We start from the raw sequence: 16,242 nt of genomic DNA, 5'->3' as shown, positions 1-16,242 counted from the left end.
AATGAAATGCTTTCTTTCTTTTCATATTATTGTTGACACCTCTGCATTTGAGGGATAGTATCTTCAACTTTTCAGCCATTGTACAGACATGAGGGTCAAGCATCAATGTATGCAAATAATAGAAATAATGAATAGCAGACCAAGAACATACAGTAACTTGAGAAAATGATGTGCCTGTACCTTTAACGTACAAGTGAAAGCAAAACATCAAATAGAAACAAGAAAAAAATACAGATGTACCATTTGATACATAATAAACCTACCATTCTTACAGTTTATCCACCCATTAAGCATCTCATTATCAGTTAGGCCTAAAAAAAGAAGAAGATTGTGGCTCTGACTTTCCGACCGACCCTAAATATTCCCGCCGAGCCTAACAATTTAACTTACCACATAATAAAATTATCACCACATAATAAATTATATTTTTTTTCTGAAACATGAGTAATGTAAAATTATTTGGCAAAAAAACAAAACAACCCTACCTACTTTCTCCTGGACTCATGTCGAGGACTGTCCTCTCTAATATTGTCTTGCCCATGATATTCAAACTGAGGCCGTCTACAATCCCCAACCCTGTCTGTTGTCAGTCTGGGCCTCTTTGGCTGTAGAGGCGATGGCGATCTTGATCTTGACATCGGATATGACTCCAACAATGAATCTCTTATGGGACTGAGACTACGGCTGCGACTACGCCTTCCTCTATCTTGTGATGGAACAACTGTCTTGAGTGCTTCGTACAGTGCCAAAGTGGATCTTTTCACATTGCTTCTCTTTTCTGGAACAGATATTGAAATATTAAAGTTTCAGTATTTTAAAACAGTGCAAATGAATTGTGAGTCACCAATTGCTTATAAACTTTCAAATGGGAATAATTAAAGTTATTTTCTAATCATTCAAGAGTTCTTATTGGTTGATGTTAAATGAAACTTCTTACAATATTTACAAAGAATGTTATACCCTTCCATACTTACCAAATGTGGATTTATTGCTATCCTTCCTGGCACTAGAAACCTTTTCTGGGGGCTTAGGAAGATGATTGCTCATTCCCTCTGAAAGTGAAAACAAGTTTGCACAAATACTTTGTAAAAACTAAAAATGGTTCAGTATCATGATCTTTCACTAAAAACCTCAGATTTTAGCTATATATATATATTATTTTCTTTAAATTAAAATTTACTCTAATTCATTATAGATTCCTTCAGTGAATATTCGAACTAACCTGTAGAGGTTTAAGATTCTTTGAATATATTCCTCCTTGGGGTACTTATAAGCATTTAAATGTCCATTTAAATTCCCTACGACAGTTGTAACAATATTTGAATAAAATATTTACAAAACAAAAACTACGTTTTGTCTTGTGAGACCACCCTTACAGGGCCTTCCGGCCCCCTACAGCCAAGAGCAGGTAACTCTAGACCGTGAACCTCAGACTCACTTTCCATGCTGAACGAAGTCAGACAGAATGCGCGGGGAGGCGGGTGACTTCAAGGAGGAATATATTCAAAGAATCTTAAACCTCTACAGGTTAGTTCGATTCTTTTTATATATTCCTCCTTGGGGTACTTATAAGCATAAGACAGACTCCTAAAGACGGATCTCAGGAGCGGCATTCTGTCTGCTTAAACACCCCGACAAGAAGTGGAATTTCCCAAGCTAATTATAGCAGAAAAGGCACACTTACCCGGGTCACGGTCCACCAAAGCCAATCAGGCGGGGGCATGAGCCAGGGTCAGGGTTAAACGTGATGCAAATTTGTCCAGCTTAAACCTCGCTAATGCAACGAACGAGACACACCCTCCCTCCTTCCCGTAATCTACCGAAGTGAAGATAAGGGTCCCGCAATAAACCCAGAAACGAAATGCCGGAATATGAACAGCAAAGTTTCCAAGGGCAGTTTAGTCTAGAGCTTCGGTTAGAAAGCAAGAGACATGGGAATAAAACCAGCACCACATAAAACCCATCACCAAGTGAAAAATGTAACAAGATTTGTAAAACCCAACACCAGTGTTAAAAATTGGCAGATAATGGTTCACACAATAATGTTTTAAAACCTCGAAAGCTCAATCGGCTAGAGAGGTGGAACCATGCCCACTGGAGAGAACTGACTGACCGAACCGAGCACGCCACTGGAGAGTCTGTCAAGTTGGTAATGACGGATGAACGTGCTTCGACGGGCTCCAAATAGCCAGCTGAGCAGATCTCCTCAATGGGCAGGGCTGCAGCGTAAGCTGTCGATGTAGCTACTGCCCTAACCGAATGAGCTTTCAACCCAACAGGCGGGATACGCCCTGTTTGAGTATAACTCATATGTATGGCAGAGACAAGCCACCGAGAAATGGTCTGCTTGGTCGCCGGAAGACCAGCCTGAACCCCGCCATAACAACAAAACAATTGGTTACCCTTACGGGTACCCCTTGTTCGCTTTGATATAAGCCTGAAGTGTCTTACGGACATCTAAGACGGTGCACGCCGTGAGAGGTACCGGACAGGAAGGCTGCGTGAAAGCTGGGAGCTCAATAGGCCGCCACATGGAAGGGACTATCCTTCTTAGGACGGTAAGTCTCAGGCAGCCGAATGCTAACTCTGTCTTTGTGAAAACAGTAAGCTGGATCGGCCGACATTGCGTGAATATCGCCAACCTGCCTGCCAGAAGTCACCGCCACAAGAAACGCCGTCTTCCACGTCAACAGCTGGAGGGAAAGAGCCGACAGATTGTGAAACAGTGGACCGGACAGCCAATCAAGAACGATTGACAAGTCCCATGGGGGACTAATCCGTCGGACAACCGGACGGATTCTGTCCACGCCTGCTAAAAAGCGCTGTACAAGAGGGTGCTGCCCCAAGAGAGCACCGTCAACAGGAATATGAAACGCAGAAATAGCCGTAGAATATCCCCGAACAGTGGAAGCCGCTAGACCGGCTTCCAACCGAGACTGGAGGAATTCTAACACACAGACTAAATCTGTAGAAAAGGGATCAAGAATCCCCCTGTTGACACACCAGCCCGAATAACAGGCCCATCTATCCTCATATTGAACGTTTGTCGAATCCCTCCGCTGAAGCCAGAATTGTGTCTGCAACTGGTGCAGGAATTCACGCATGGAGGCGCATCCCTGATAGCGCCAAGCCACCCACTGAATCCTGGGATTCGGTGGGCCCCGCTCTGGGATAGGAGGTCCGGTCTAAAAGGTAATAGAACAGGAGGCTGAGCCAGAAACCTGAGAATTACCGAAACCAGCTTTGTGCCGACCAAAGGGGTGCCAGAAGCACAAGTAGCCGAGCTGGTTGTGCGGTCAGCTGCGACAGGACCCAGGAAATCAGTGGTATCGGGGAACGCCCACAGTACCCTGTGGGTCCAATCTAGCTGAAAGGCGCCGTTATTAACGCACCCGGATCCGAATCCGGGAGCAAAACACAGGAATCTGGTTCGTCACCCCAGACGCAAACAGATCCACCTGGAACGAATTCAACAACTGGGAGATAATCCCTCGAATATCTCCCGGTCGAAAGCATCCACTGTGGGCTAGTATACCGTGAGAGAGCATCTGCACGGACGCTTGTCTACCCCCGGAGATAAACAGGCAAAACCCGAATGTTGAACTGATCGCACCACAGTAGAAACTGCCATGCCTCCTGAAGGAGCGACGGAGACACTGTGCCGCCTTTGCTTGAGAATGTAAGACATGGCCGCTTGATTGTCCATTTCTAGACGAACCACACGGCCCTGCACCAACACCGGAAGCACTGGAACACCTTGCGGACTGCTCTCAGTTCTAACACATTGATGTGTAGGCTGACCTCCCCGCCCGACCAGAGGCCGGAGGCTGAGTGCTCGCCAGGACCCCCAACCTGTGAGGGAGGAGCGCCCGCCTGAACTGAGAGGGAAGGTGTCGGGTGTCGAGGGGATCCCCTGACAATTTCCGACGTCCGGCCCACCATCGCAAGTGAGGGATTAACCACTCTGGCGTTATGAGCATAATCTCAGAGCCCTGCGAAAGGGGACCACAGCTGAGCTAATGCTTGCTGAATTGGTCGCATCCTCAAACGCCAAGACGCCAAACCACGCCCACTGTCGCCGCCATGTTGCCGAAAGCAACCGGGCCATGTTCGGGCCGACGCAACAGGGGACTGGAGGAACTGTAACACAGTCCCCCGGACTTTGACGATGCGGTCCGGAGCAAGGGAAACAATCCCTAGCGCCGTTGAATCTGGCTCCCAAGAATATCAGATCCTGCGCCGAACGAGGTCTGATTTCTTGAGATTGATAATCCAGCCCAGTGACACCAGAGTATCCAGCACGCACAGTGTGGAGGCTCTGCTTAACTGAGGCCCTAAGGCCCGTAGAAGCCAATCGCCCAGGTACGGGTGACAACACCTGCCCCGAGCCCTGGCTAACTGAGCTGGGATTAGCATAAGTTTGGTGAACACCCTTGGTGCCGTGGAGATGCCGGAAGGGGAGCACGCTAAACTGGTAGCACGCCCCGTCGAAGGAGAACCGGAGGTACTTCTTGAATTCGGTGCATTGGAACATGGAGGTATGCGTCTTTGAGATCGATTGACGTAAGCCAATCCCCTGTCTCGACGGAGGAGATCACTGACCTGAGTGTCTCCATCCTGAAAGACGGCACTCCAGTAATTTGTTCAGCCCTCTGAGATTCAGAATGGGTCTGAACCCTCCGCCCTTTTGGTCACGAGGAAGTAGGTGGAATAAAACCCCTCTTCTCGCTGACTCACAGGAACCACTCGATGGCGCCTTTGGTCAGTAAAGACTGAACCTCGGCACGGAGGACTTCCTTGCTTGTCAAGGGGGTCGGCACAGGCGCAGCCAACCCCGAGAAGGACGGAGGATCGCCACCCACTGTGGCAAATGGCCATCCCTGAGCGTGGACAGGACCCAGGGATTTGAGGTGGCTGCCCCCCCACTCCCGGAGGAATAGGGACAGCCGGCCGCCGACAGGGACGTGTGGCAAGAGGCAGTGCACCCCACCGCCGGCAAGTCTCCGCCATGGAGTGGGGGCAACAAGGGCTCTGGGGAATGAATCAGTGGGAAGCCGGGGCTGGCTTCCCTTGCCCCGAAAAAGACTGCTGCGCTGGAGCAGGCTTGCCCCTGCCTCTCGCGCGCCTGTCTCGCCTGACTGCAAAGGGCAGCCCACTTAACAACATCCTTCGCCAAGGCAGAAGGGTAAGCGGACGCAAGCGGGAGGGCCTATGGCGGGTGAGCTGAGGGCTGCTCCAACAAAGGCTTTGAGTCCTTAAAGGTAGAGACAGCCTCGCTGCCTCCCTTACCACCTGCAAGGCCCCAGGGAACAGGGAAGATCCCATGGTATAGGGCAATGACAGGAGAGTTTGCTGTGTGGCGGCCGCGATACCGCCACAGACAGCCACAGGCGGCGCAAGCCCATGACGGCACCCATCATCAGGCTGGCACAGCACCGAATGCTGTCCCGAGCCAGATGTGAGTGTATCGTCCGTTAACTGCCGGGCGAAAGCACCGACTCCGATGAATCGGCACCGCCAGCGCAGGGCCACCAGCTGTCCCTGCAACGCCGACAGGTAGGCTGAATGGACTGCTACTTTAAGTTGTTGGTCACAAGACCGTAACATTCTTCGAATGACCGGTAGGCAGACTTCAGCCGCAGTGACATACTAGCCGGAAAAGGGGAGGCGCTGCCCTGCCTGGCCGAGGCCAGGGAAGACGAAGACGACCCTCCTAACGTGACTGAGGCAAAGACGCGACTCGCCCACCACTGGTGGTTCGAAGAGCGCCTCCGCACCTAACTGGTACCGCCGGGCCGACTTCAGGCAAATCAAAACGCCGAAGCGAAAGTACCAGCCAGGAGCGGATTCACCACCTCACTGACCAGTGATGGGAGAATGCGTAAGCGTGCCTCTCGACCTGGTTAGGTCGCGAACGCCCCGGAGCCGAAACTCCGCTGGGTCGGGTGCGGACGGAACAGCCACCTGCGGCACGACTTCGCGGCGATCTTATCCCCGAACCTGCCGCAGTGACGAGGCAAAGAGTACGGGCACACCCGCCTCCGATTCCACCGTCCTTTCCTCCTCCTCCTCCATATCGACCTCGGCAGAATCCTCGCCGCCATAATCTCAGACTCCTGAGAGAACGCCGAGGAGACGCTCGAGGCAGGACCAGAAAAACTCATAAGGTCAAGAGGAGCCAGGGGAAAAACATCGCCCTGCCGGGAGGAACCCGCACCAGGTCGCCGAGTCGCCCGAGAGGAACCTGCCGCAACAGGCTTCCCGGGCAACCCAGACTGGCTGCCAGGCGCCGAGGTATCCCCGAACTGGTCGGCGCCTAGGCGACCGCCAGTCGGGACACCAGGCAATGACAGGGGCAAACCTGTATCGCCGGCACCAGGCACCTGTGACAGACCAGTGCATAAAGCCAGGTCGCCACCAGACGCCGAGGGCATGCCATCACCAGGGCCGAAGCCAGGATCAAGCCGCCCGGGGGGAGGCGCGTTCTCCGAGCCGAAGCTCGGGCCGCAGCCAACCCCCCCAGATGTGTCAGCCCCGCCCCCGACGACCGGCGCGCTGAGCTCCTTACGGAACCCCGCTAACGCCATATCAATCAGGGACTTGACTGACGACATCTGCTCCAGGAAAAAAACGGTTAACGAATCAACAGGAACACTTTTTACAGGTGCTGAATCAAGAGGGGGGGGTGGCAGGAGAGACGGAAGCAGTAGGAGATGCAGAAGGGGCATGAGTGCGTGAAGACGAAGCCGCCTTTGGTCGCCTTTAGCTTTCATGGGAGCCGCCCACAGCGCTGCCCCGTGGACCCCTTTTTTTACTATGGGAGCGCTTTGGACGGGGATCCTGTGCCCAGAGATCACCCCGCCCGAAGCAGGTTGCCGTGAAAACAGCGCAGTCTATCCGCCTACCCGAATGGTTTGGGCGAGAACATGGCACATGCCGCACACCCCTCTTCCTCATGTTCCTTCTGCACTAAACAGCTGTAAGCAGACTCGTGGGTATCCCGTGACGGGAATTGCAGCAAGGCACGAAGGGTTTAAACTGCAACAAGTAAAACCTGTGCAGCAATCTACCCTATACCCACATACAAATACATGTAAAAGACACATGGGCATGGCAATAACTAATGCGACAAACGTGGCATGCAGTTGACAACCTAGTACACACTGCAGCATAACTAACAATTACGTTTTTAGCGTAATATAGAAAATGCGAGCAGTAGACAGACGCCTCTACACGCACAAAGATACAAATAAAAACCACTAAAACCACCTGTAACATTGAAAACCACATGGGAAACCAATGAACAGGAAGGCTAGCTTAAGGGACCTGTCCGCCATCTTGACTTCGCGAGACTAGCGAGCCGACCGCGACAGGTACCAAGTTACAACGAGAAATTATGAATGAAAAAATTCAGAAAAAACCTCCAATTAAGCCCATGCAGGGAAAAAAAAGAGAACCATACATACAGTTGCAGTTTCTGAAACACTCATAACTCTCTTAGTCGCAAGGAAAAACCTTCTGGTATGGACCCACGCCTTGTCGGGTACAACGACAGCATGGAAAGTGAGGTACAAGGTTACGGTCTAGAGTTACCTGCTCTTGGCTGTAGGGGGCCGGAAGGCCCTGTAAGGGTGGTCTCACAAGACAAAACGTAGTTTTTGTTTTGTAAATATTTTATTCAAATATTGTTACAACTGTCGTAGGGAATTTAAATGGACATTTAAATGCTTATAAGTACCCCAAGGAGGAATATATAAAAAAGAATCATGGTTTAGTAGGGGATTTTTGCCAAGGTTTAGAAAGTAATGCTATTTAGAGCAGTGGGGATCCGAAGGTGCCAGGTTCAAAAATCCTGCCAGAGGTCCAGCATCTTGGCAACAGTTCCATAAGTTGTAGAGATACAGTGTGCTGTTGTGAAAGCATAGCACTCTTCTTGTATGTGATAAATATTGTTAACAGGACTTTAAACCCCAAACCCAACTAAACGTTACTGTAATTGCAATACAAATTATTAGAAACAGGCACACTTTTATGGTTTTCCATAACTTACCTTCAGATTCATCATGATCACTGTCAATATGGTTGTCCTGGCGTTGATCATTTATAATTTCATCTGCATCTGATAAATAAATATCATCTACAATTACGCTCTAGCCAAACCAGAGATATTAGTAGTATCATTATCACAAACTGTTTGTCCCAGAATTAATAAGACTGTATGTAAAGTGTTTCTTGGAAAACATGTCTGATAGAATTACTGCTGTATAGAGAAATGGAAAACATGAAACCAGTTTTTGTTTATGCTCAGGATTAATACTGTACATGTTACATTTAAAATGTACCTGTAACGAAGTCTGAATAATGTTTCTTTTTGGGTTGTCTTTTTGCTTGAGTATCTTCAACCTCTGCTTCTGACAAGTCTTCGGTGGTAGTGTAATTGTATTCTTCACACTCTTGATGTGAATCTGTAGATAGTAAAGTGGAAATATAGGGAACAATACAGGAAAATATTAAACACATAATGACATAACTTTTGTATCAGAATATGAACTACAGCCCTGAGGTCTTTCAGTACCAAGTAACTCTTCCATCCAGTAAAACATAAAGTGTAGGTGTTTTTCTAAAACTATGCAATAACAAATAATTTCTAGCAGGTGTATATATGTTATGTTATAAACTGACTATCTGCTCTTGTATGATAATCATTGTGCCCAGGAAAACATTGTCCTGGAAGAAAATACTGCATTTAAATGACACTGATGACAGCAAGACACTTAAACACTTACCAGACTGAAACTTAATTTTGACAAGAGGAAAACGACTCCAACTTGGGCTTGGTTCTCGTCTGTTTTTCAGAGCTTTCTGTGCATTTCCACCACTTGGCCAGAAAACATATTTTCCTTTGACCCAAGAACTTGGAATCACTCCTTCTTCTTCCTGTACTTTTTCCTTCCACACTGCTAGAACCCATAACTTCTTAGCCTCCATTGCATTCAACATAATCAAGAACTGAAATAAGGAAAATTTACATAATTTGGCATTCGTAACATATTGGCTTGACGTTCAGAAATGAGTGAGTGAGTGAATATTTATCATCACATAGGCAATACTTCAACCATAACAGGATGAGAACAATTAATAATTATATTATAGATCAATAAAATTAGAAAATAAAAGCCTTCTTTGAATGGCATTTAGAAGTTGGGAAGTACAAGTACATTATGCTTGACAACGTACAAGAATCTGTATTGAAACGTTACACTCACGAATAAAAAGAAGTTGTTATCCATAAAGTTTGCTCTATATTAAATTAAAAGCCTGTTGATGAAGAACAGTAAAACTACTTGATTATCACAGATATCCATTTAAAACTAGTAATTCAATCTAAAACATTTTTACTAGAAATGACAAAACAATATAAAAGCAGGCTATAGATCGCCAACAACTGAAGGTAGACCACCATACTAAGAACCATGGGGACTTACTGTACATTTGCTTCCTGCATGGACCCAAGCTAGATTTACACCACCCATACACCCATCTAGCCATACATTACAAAGAGACATATTGTACAATTAAAAAGAGTGGATAGATTTAAATAGACTTTGAATATTTTCTGACTAACATATCCTCTCTGGAAGACACTAATTTTACGATACTTTAACCCCCTTTGAGGATACGACCACTAACAATTTCAGTTACTGATTTTACTTCCAATTATAAAATTTATCAAACAATTCAATTTCTTTTTAAAATTTGATAATAAAACAAAACATTAACATTATTAAAAAGATCCTTAACAGTTTTAACACAGAAATATTTATCCCTTGAGATGGAAAAATCAGTACAGTAAAACAGGACATGCTTGACCGTGATTCTTTCACAAGGGAAACAATATGGGCAAGGGGAACGTAAACAAACACCGAGGGTACATCAACCCATGTGCCCCGAGGGACCAGTGAACAACGTATTTATCATACCGAACACCTTAATGTTAATTTTGAATTGTTTGAAGCACGGGTACAAATCTTCTTGTAGCCATCACTAGATTTTGCTGACAAGAAAAACAGATTTAGAGTTATCTCCCTTCCATCGATTTGCATTCGCAAAACATCGGTAATTTCCATACATTACACGATTCAATGTTATTCAAGATAAAGAATTACTACCACGAAGTACCAAATGAGTTGTCATTGACATCAGGGTATATTGAAATGTTACTCGCTTGTAAGCGGGGAATACTGAAAATAATAGAAGAGCGCTCAGCCAATCAGAAAGCGACATTTATGTGTGAGGTACGATAAAACGGAGGATCCTCATCTTTTAACAGGTATTCATGAGTATATCTAATCTAGTATGCCAAATATGACATCGTCGCATGATGACCTCTTCAAATCTGGACTGACAACCCAAGTACATTCAGAAATGATGGGGTGAGTTCATTTGTTAGTTTAATGTCCATTCCAATAATATGTTACTCACACAGAGACAAGGACACCAAATATTAACAACACACAATTTGCTGACACTTCAGAATGGAAAAAACCCCAACACTATTCCTTATTGATCTGTTTCTTAAACAGTGCTTTGACATTGGGAGTCACACATTTCCAAACAGTAAGACCTACCCCTGATTAATGTCTTTCAAAACCATGCAGCAAAGGAAACAGGAGGAAACTTCCTTCATATGGTAGACAGATTACTTTTCTGTCTATGTCCTCAACGGTGAGTAACTGCCTTTTGGTATGTCTGGAGAGGCTACTTGCTACTGCAATGTTAATTAGTTTTGAATCACATGGACACTGAAAAAAACTTTCCAGATTTCTAAATGCAATAACATCACAAACATACTGCTTTCCTGGTCTTCTCTTTGACAAAGGCAAACTTTTGAGTTTTCAATAAAACACAACTGTCTTTTCTCCTCGTGGATATAAAAGAATTAACAATCGGTAGTTTTGACTGGAATCGAAGTTTTGAATTTTCCATTTCTGTTATTCGTTTGGTTACTTGTGCAATAGGATTTTGGGAATTTCGTACACTTTTCTTTAATTTTTGCAAATGGTTTTCAAATTTGAATGCAGATATATCATTTAATGATGTTTGAAAATGATGGACATCATCTGCTAAATGGATTAAAGAATGGACATTATAGGATATGAATGTGGGACCATAAACATCCTTAGCTTTTTTCACAAAGTAAAATAATAGCTCTCTTGCATAATCCAAATAGGCATTCCTGGTATCATTGTTGGCATCCAGTAGAATAGTTAATGCCACAGTCAGTGACAGAAAATGAAAGTACAACTTTCCAGATACAACACTTCGAAGAACAAGTGGTCCAGTATACAGTAAAAATTGTCTAAATTCTGTAGCCTTCCATCGGTCCAGTTCATACAAAGACCGGGGCTGCCTTGCAAATTCTCTTGGCATTTCTCCACTTAACGAACAAAGTTTCTGACTGAGTACACTGAACTGCTGTTGAGAAAGTTTACACTCTCTTGGACCTTGTCTCAGATATGTCAAGATTCTCTTAACAGCGCCAAGACATACCAAGTGCATGTAGTCTAAAACAAAAGATGTGACACACGGTATTCCTGCAGTAGCCAGTGGAGATAGTCTTGTTTGATGAGTGTTGTATTCAAATTTTTAAAATTTTTCATCACTTCGCAATGAAGAATCATCTTGCAATTCATCAAAGACGACCCGTCCCTGCCATGACCCTTTTATGGTACATCTCTCACATCCAAAATATGAATTGTGTCCTTTAATACACTTGAGAAATGCTCTTGCAGGTGCATCGCATATAAAAGCATTTAACTTCACAGTAATGATTTGTCCGCCAAACTCAAAACCAGTTGAAACCAAAGTTTCCATTTCTGTTAAAAAATCTGAAATAAACTCATCCACTGAATTTGGTTTTGTTCGTCCATAGTATATGGCAACAACAAAGGGTTCAAAAGTATTCACACTACAGAGAATTGGCCAAAGTTGTCCGGTGGATGATTTAAACAAAGGAACACCATCAATATTTACATTTAGAAGTGCTTCTTTCTGCTGTTTGAAATAATTTGTGTACTGCGCTACTAACTTAAGAAGCCCTGTTTCTATTCCCAAATACAAATACTGTCCACCACATTTTTCGGTGCTTTCGATGAAACGTGGTGTCTGAAGAAGTGTCCTTGAATCCCTTGGTAAACGATGCCCATGTTTCCTTAAAATGGCAAGTAATTCATTGACAGCACTTCTGGTACATTTATGCTTTGTTGCCTAACCTGCAATTTCTTCACTGAGAAGAGAATCATGTTCTTCCACTCCATGCTTTCCAAAATGATCACTATCACAATCATTACCACCATCATTTCCTTCTTCGTGTTCATCAATCCAAAAACTGCTATCTGATGAGTTATCATAGTTAACATCAGAATCATATTCAAATGATATACTTTCATCCAATTCATCATGTTCATATGGTTTGTGGTCTTTGATGACGCTGGTGGTGTGTTTTTCCCCTATTTCTTCCTCATCACCCGAACTGCTACTTACAGCTAATTCATTTAACTCTGCATTACATTTTCTCCACTCCCTCAAGTAGGACGGGTTATTTTCTATTAAAGACAATGGACTGCATTATAAAAGGAGCATGCATTCAAATATGTTAATTACCACAAGCAACGAACGGTGTGAAACATTAGACAAGTAATAGGTTTGGGGGTGAATGATTTGGTAATGTCAATGTTTTTGTAAGATGATGTGATAAATACACTACTTTCCTTTGGAATATTACAAAGTGTATTTTGATAACTTATCCCTTGTCCTAGCCCCACATAAAATTTCATGTAAATTCTCGTAGGTCAAGCATATGTTTATAAAAGCTGTAAAATAGTCTTTCTTAACTTTATTGTCACTCTTTTGGGATAAAAGTACCTGTTGACCATGAGAACAACTATGTATCCTTATGTTGATGATGCTTTACTCATTTTCAGACATTCATGAAAACTTTGTGAAAATAATTTAAATGATGATACAGTGCTTCTCTTACAGTGACAGATTTTATATTGTATTTTGTAAATATATGACTACTATCACCAAAATGGATAGACAAAATACCAATACAGAGCTAGATCACTTAAACAAACTTTTGAAGTGCAGAAATATTTATAAAATGTTCCTCAGCCCAAAAGTGGCTAAAAACAATTATTTCTTTTTTCTGCGGGTGGGTGTCTTGTAACTTTATGTTATTAAAAAAAAAAAAAATTGTTATGAATATTATAGTGTTTTGTTGGTATTGAAACTTCACCCTGGCAACACACCAAATTTGGTTGAAAAATTCCCATTAAATTAAAATGACTGATTATGCCTACAATTGGAACATCTTTGTCAGCGAAATGTGGTACTATGTACATAAAAAGTACCGCATTGTGACGTCATACGAGACTTAATTTACGATATACAATGTAGCATGATAATTACCGCAATCCACGAATCAAGGTTATCCACAAATTTAGGTTATGGTTCTGTGTTTATAGATGTACAGTCATGGGACTTAAGTATTTGTCAGTCGGCAAAATTCTCATAGACTTGCATGTTATTTTAGTGTAGCTGTTATAATTTTCATTAATTCAGTTTTCATTACTTGGTTGTCAAATTTTGCAGGTTGTTTGGAAATCATCTTGGTCACAGATACATAATTTCCATGTAATGTTCCTTCAAGTATTTTCCACATTGTAGTTACATATGCAACATATAATACAACATTGTGTATTCTTTCCCCATAGACCGCCATGTTAAAAACTGTCATAACCATGACACGCATCATTCAAAGTGTCATATAGTGTGGTCATTTTTTAAATACTAAATGGAAAATATAACGAAAAATATGTCTTTGCAGGCGAGATGATTCATGATACATGTGCAAAATATGAACAAGATCAAACGAAAAGTACATTAAAGATAATTTTTCTAGCTGCACCAAATTAACATGCAAGTCTATGGAAATTATGCACAGTGATGAATACTTATGTCCAATGACTGTACTTGGTCAAATATTTAAAAATATATATTTGCAAAATTGAAATCGGGTGATGGGTACTCGTACTTCGTGAAAGGAACACTTATTCGGTTATATAATAAAATGCCAATTATATATGCAAGGAAATATATTGAAAAATACCAAAACAAGTTCACGTTTATATGGGGAAAAGATTTCCACCCGTAACCCCCGTTTTATTTCTTCTATGCCTAAGAATAGATGGCTTTCATAAAAATGGTGCTTATTTATTTGGGGTTTGAGTAGGGGGTATTTTGGGGGATTTCCAGGATCATACAGATGTCTGGACCTAACCCTACAGTTACATTTCTGGTCAGTACTTGTCTAGTGTGGCGGGTGGGTTACGGATGGAACTCTTACCGGAATTCCTGCAAGATTAACAAGCTAGATTAAAACATTCTTACATTTTCATTACACATCAATGAAATACTCACCTAATAAACACCAGTAAGCCGAGAAGCTGTTGAAAAACGATATTGCGCCAAAGTGAAATTACGAACCGTCCACCATCGTTTGCCTTTGCGCGCGCGATAATTGTGCGCATGTGCGGATATGAGCAAACGAGGCGACCAAAAGGTCAACATCTCGCACGTGTTTGAACGCAAGTTGTCGGGAATTATAAGATTTGACAGTTTTGTGGGAAAGTATGAAATTTGATGCAATTCGGATAGCAGATGATTTTATGCTAAAATCGTTGATTTTTTTTTCATTTTTAGTTACTTACTATTTACACAACATTTCCGTCCGTTAATGGATCCATAATCATACAATATATTAGATTATATCTGGGCCTAGGTCAATATCGATATTTTATCAAAATAATGTTCGGAAATGATAATTTCTAAGTTGGATACCTATTACCAATATATGTAACACAACCCAGGAAACAATTAGTTGACATTTTGTTGGTTCCTTACGTTGAAACAACGTTGACAACTAAACAAATGTCGACTAATTTTCTTTGGTCGCATGATAAACGTTGAATCAACGTTTATGAAAGGTTCATCAACCAAACAACCAAAAATCAACGTTGATTAAACGTTGAATCAACGTTGTGTGCCCGCTGGGTTGCTCCCTGCGTATTCCTAGTCATAATTTTCCGGTGGTGACGAACCTCGAATAACAAAAAGTATTTGCAGAGGTCTCTTCAGCTTTGACTCAACGGTGTTTGAGTGTATTGGTATTCCGCTTGTTTCGAACTACGCATGGCTTGAAATTGTTATTTCGAAAAGCCCTCAAGGCTTATGTCTCATGAGTTAACGTTCTTCTGATGAAATATTTAGGATCATCATGGAGAAACGGGGGGGTAGTCTAGTGGTTAAAGGTTCGTTCGTCACGCCGGAGGCCCGGGTTCGATTCCCCACATGGGTACAATGTGTGAAACCAATTAGAAACAGTTATTTCTGACTAATTCTTAACAACCCCAGTTTACAACTGTATGAATAATTCATTGGTAGGCATGCTTATTCAGTGAGCTATGATCATGTATATGTAATTGTGAAACTGCTATATCTACAGAATCATACGTACCTCCGCCGTTTCTACTACAGATATATGGAAATCGAAGCACGTTTGAAAAGCCAACGCTGAATCCGACAACCGATAACAGGTACTCGACTTGTGATCCCCACTGTCCCCTCTTTTCCTCCTCCTCCTCCTCCTCCTCATGGTTCCCCTGCTGAGATTGGTTCCTGTTGAGCATATCAGCCATTGGAACCATGTCTGGGACTATGTCTTCATCCTTGCAGATAACATCCATTTTCTGGAATGACCGTTCTGTTGTATGGCTTTATGACGTTGATTCCCTCTCTCCTTCATTCACCATAAATGCATGTATTCCGCATATGCAGAAGTATATATGCAAATAAACATGATGTCATAAACTGTACCTGTGGTCTGTGTGCACAGCTGGCATTGGCAATAAATGTATTATGTTTTTCGATTATGCAAGTAACAACTTGTAGCTTGCAACACAGTTGCAACTTGAGAACACCAAAATCTTACAGATTTGAAATCGCATACAACTAGTCGCAGCCGAGATGTAAGCCATAAGATTCATACTAAAAGTCGCAAGCACTCGACCAATCAAATCGCTTAGATCTGTGCCAAGTTGCCCGACCCACATCGATTAGGTTTCTCTTCTTTTGTTTTAGTGACTGCGATTGGTAGACTGACATTAAGGCTAGCTTTTTTTT

The 16,242-nt window shown here is 43.1% G+C and overlaps 1 protein-coding gene across 1 annotated transcript; it reads right to left on the bottom strand.

The window, feature by feature from the left end:
• Positions 1-485: 485 nt before the first annotated feature.
• LOC124285407 lies at positions 486-15,806 on the bottom strand. Its single transcript, XM_046721634.1, has 8 exons — positions 15,578-15,806; positions 14,408-14,415; positions 12,273-12,395; positions 8,787-9,009; positions 8,343-8,465; positions 8,051-8,119; positions 975-1,052; positions 486-778 (listed from the first exon to the last, which is right to left on the bottom strand). Exons 1-8 carry the CDS (start codon positions 15,804-15,806, stop codon positions 486-488), a joined length of 1,146 nt encoding a protein of 381 aa, XP_046577590.1.
• Positions 15,807-16,242: the final 436 nt, after the last annotated feature.

The sequence above is a fragment of the Haliotis rubra genome, unplaced genomic scaffold (assembly GCF_003918875.1).
Source record: "Haliotis rubra isolate DU_JTF1 unplaced genomic scaffold, ASM391887v1 Scf11, whole genome shotgun sequence".
Taxonomy (NCBI): Eukaryota; Metazoa; Mollusca; class Gastropoda; order Lepetellida; family Haliotidae; genus Haliotis; species Haliotis rubra.
This window is presented reverse-complemented; position numbering and strand designations above follow the sequence as displayed.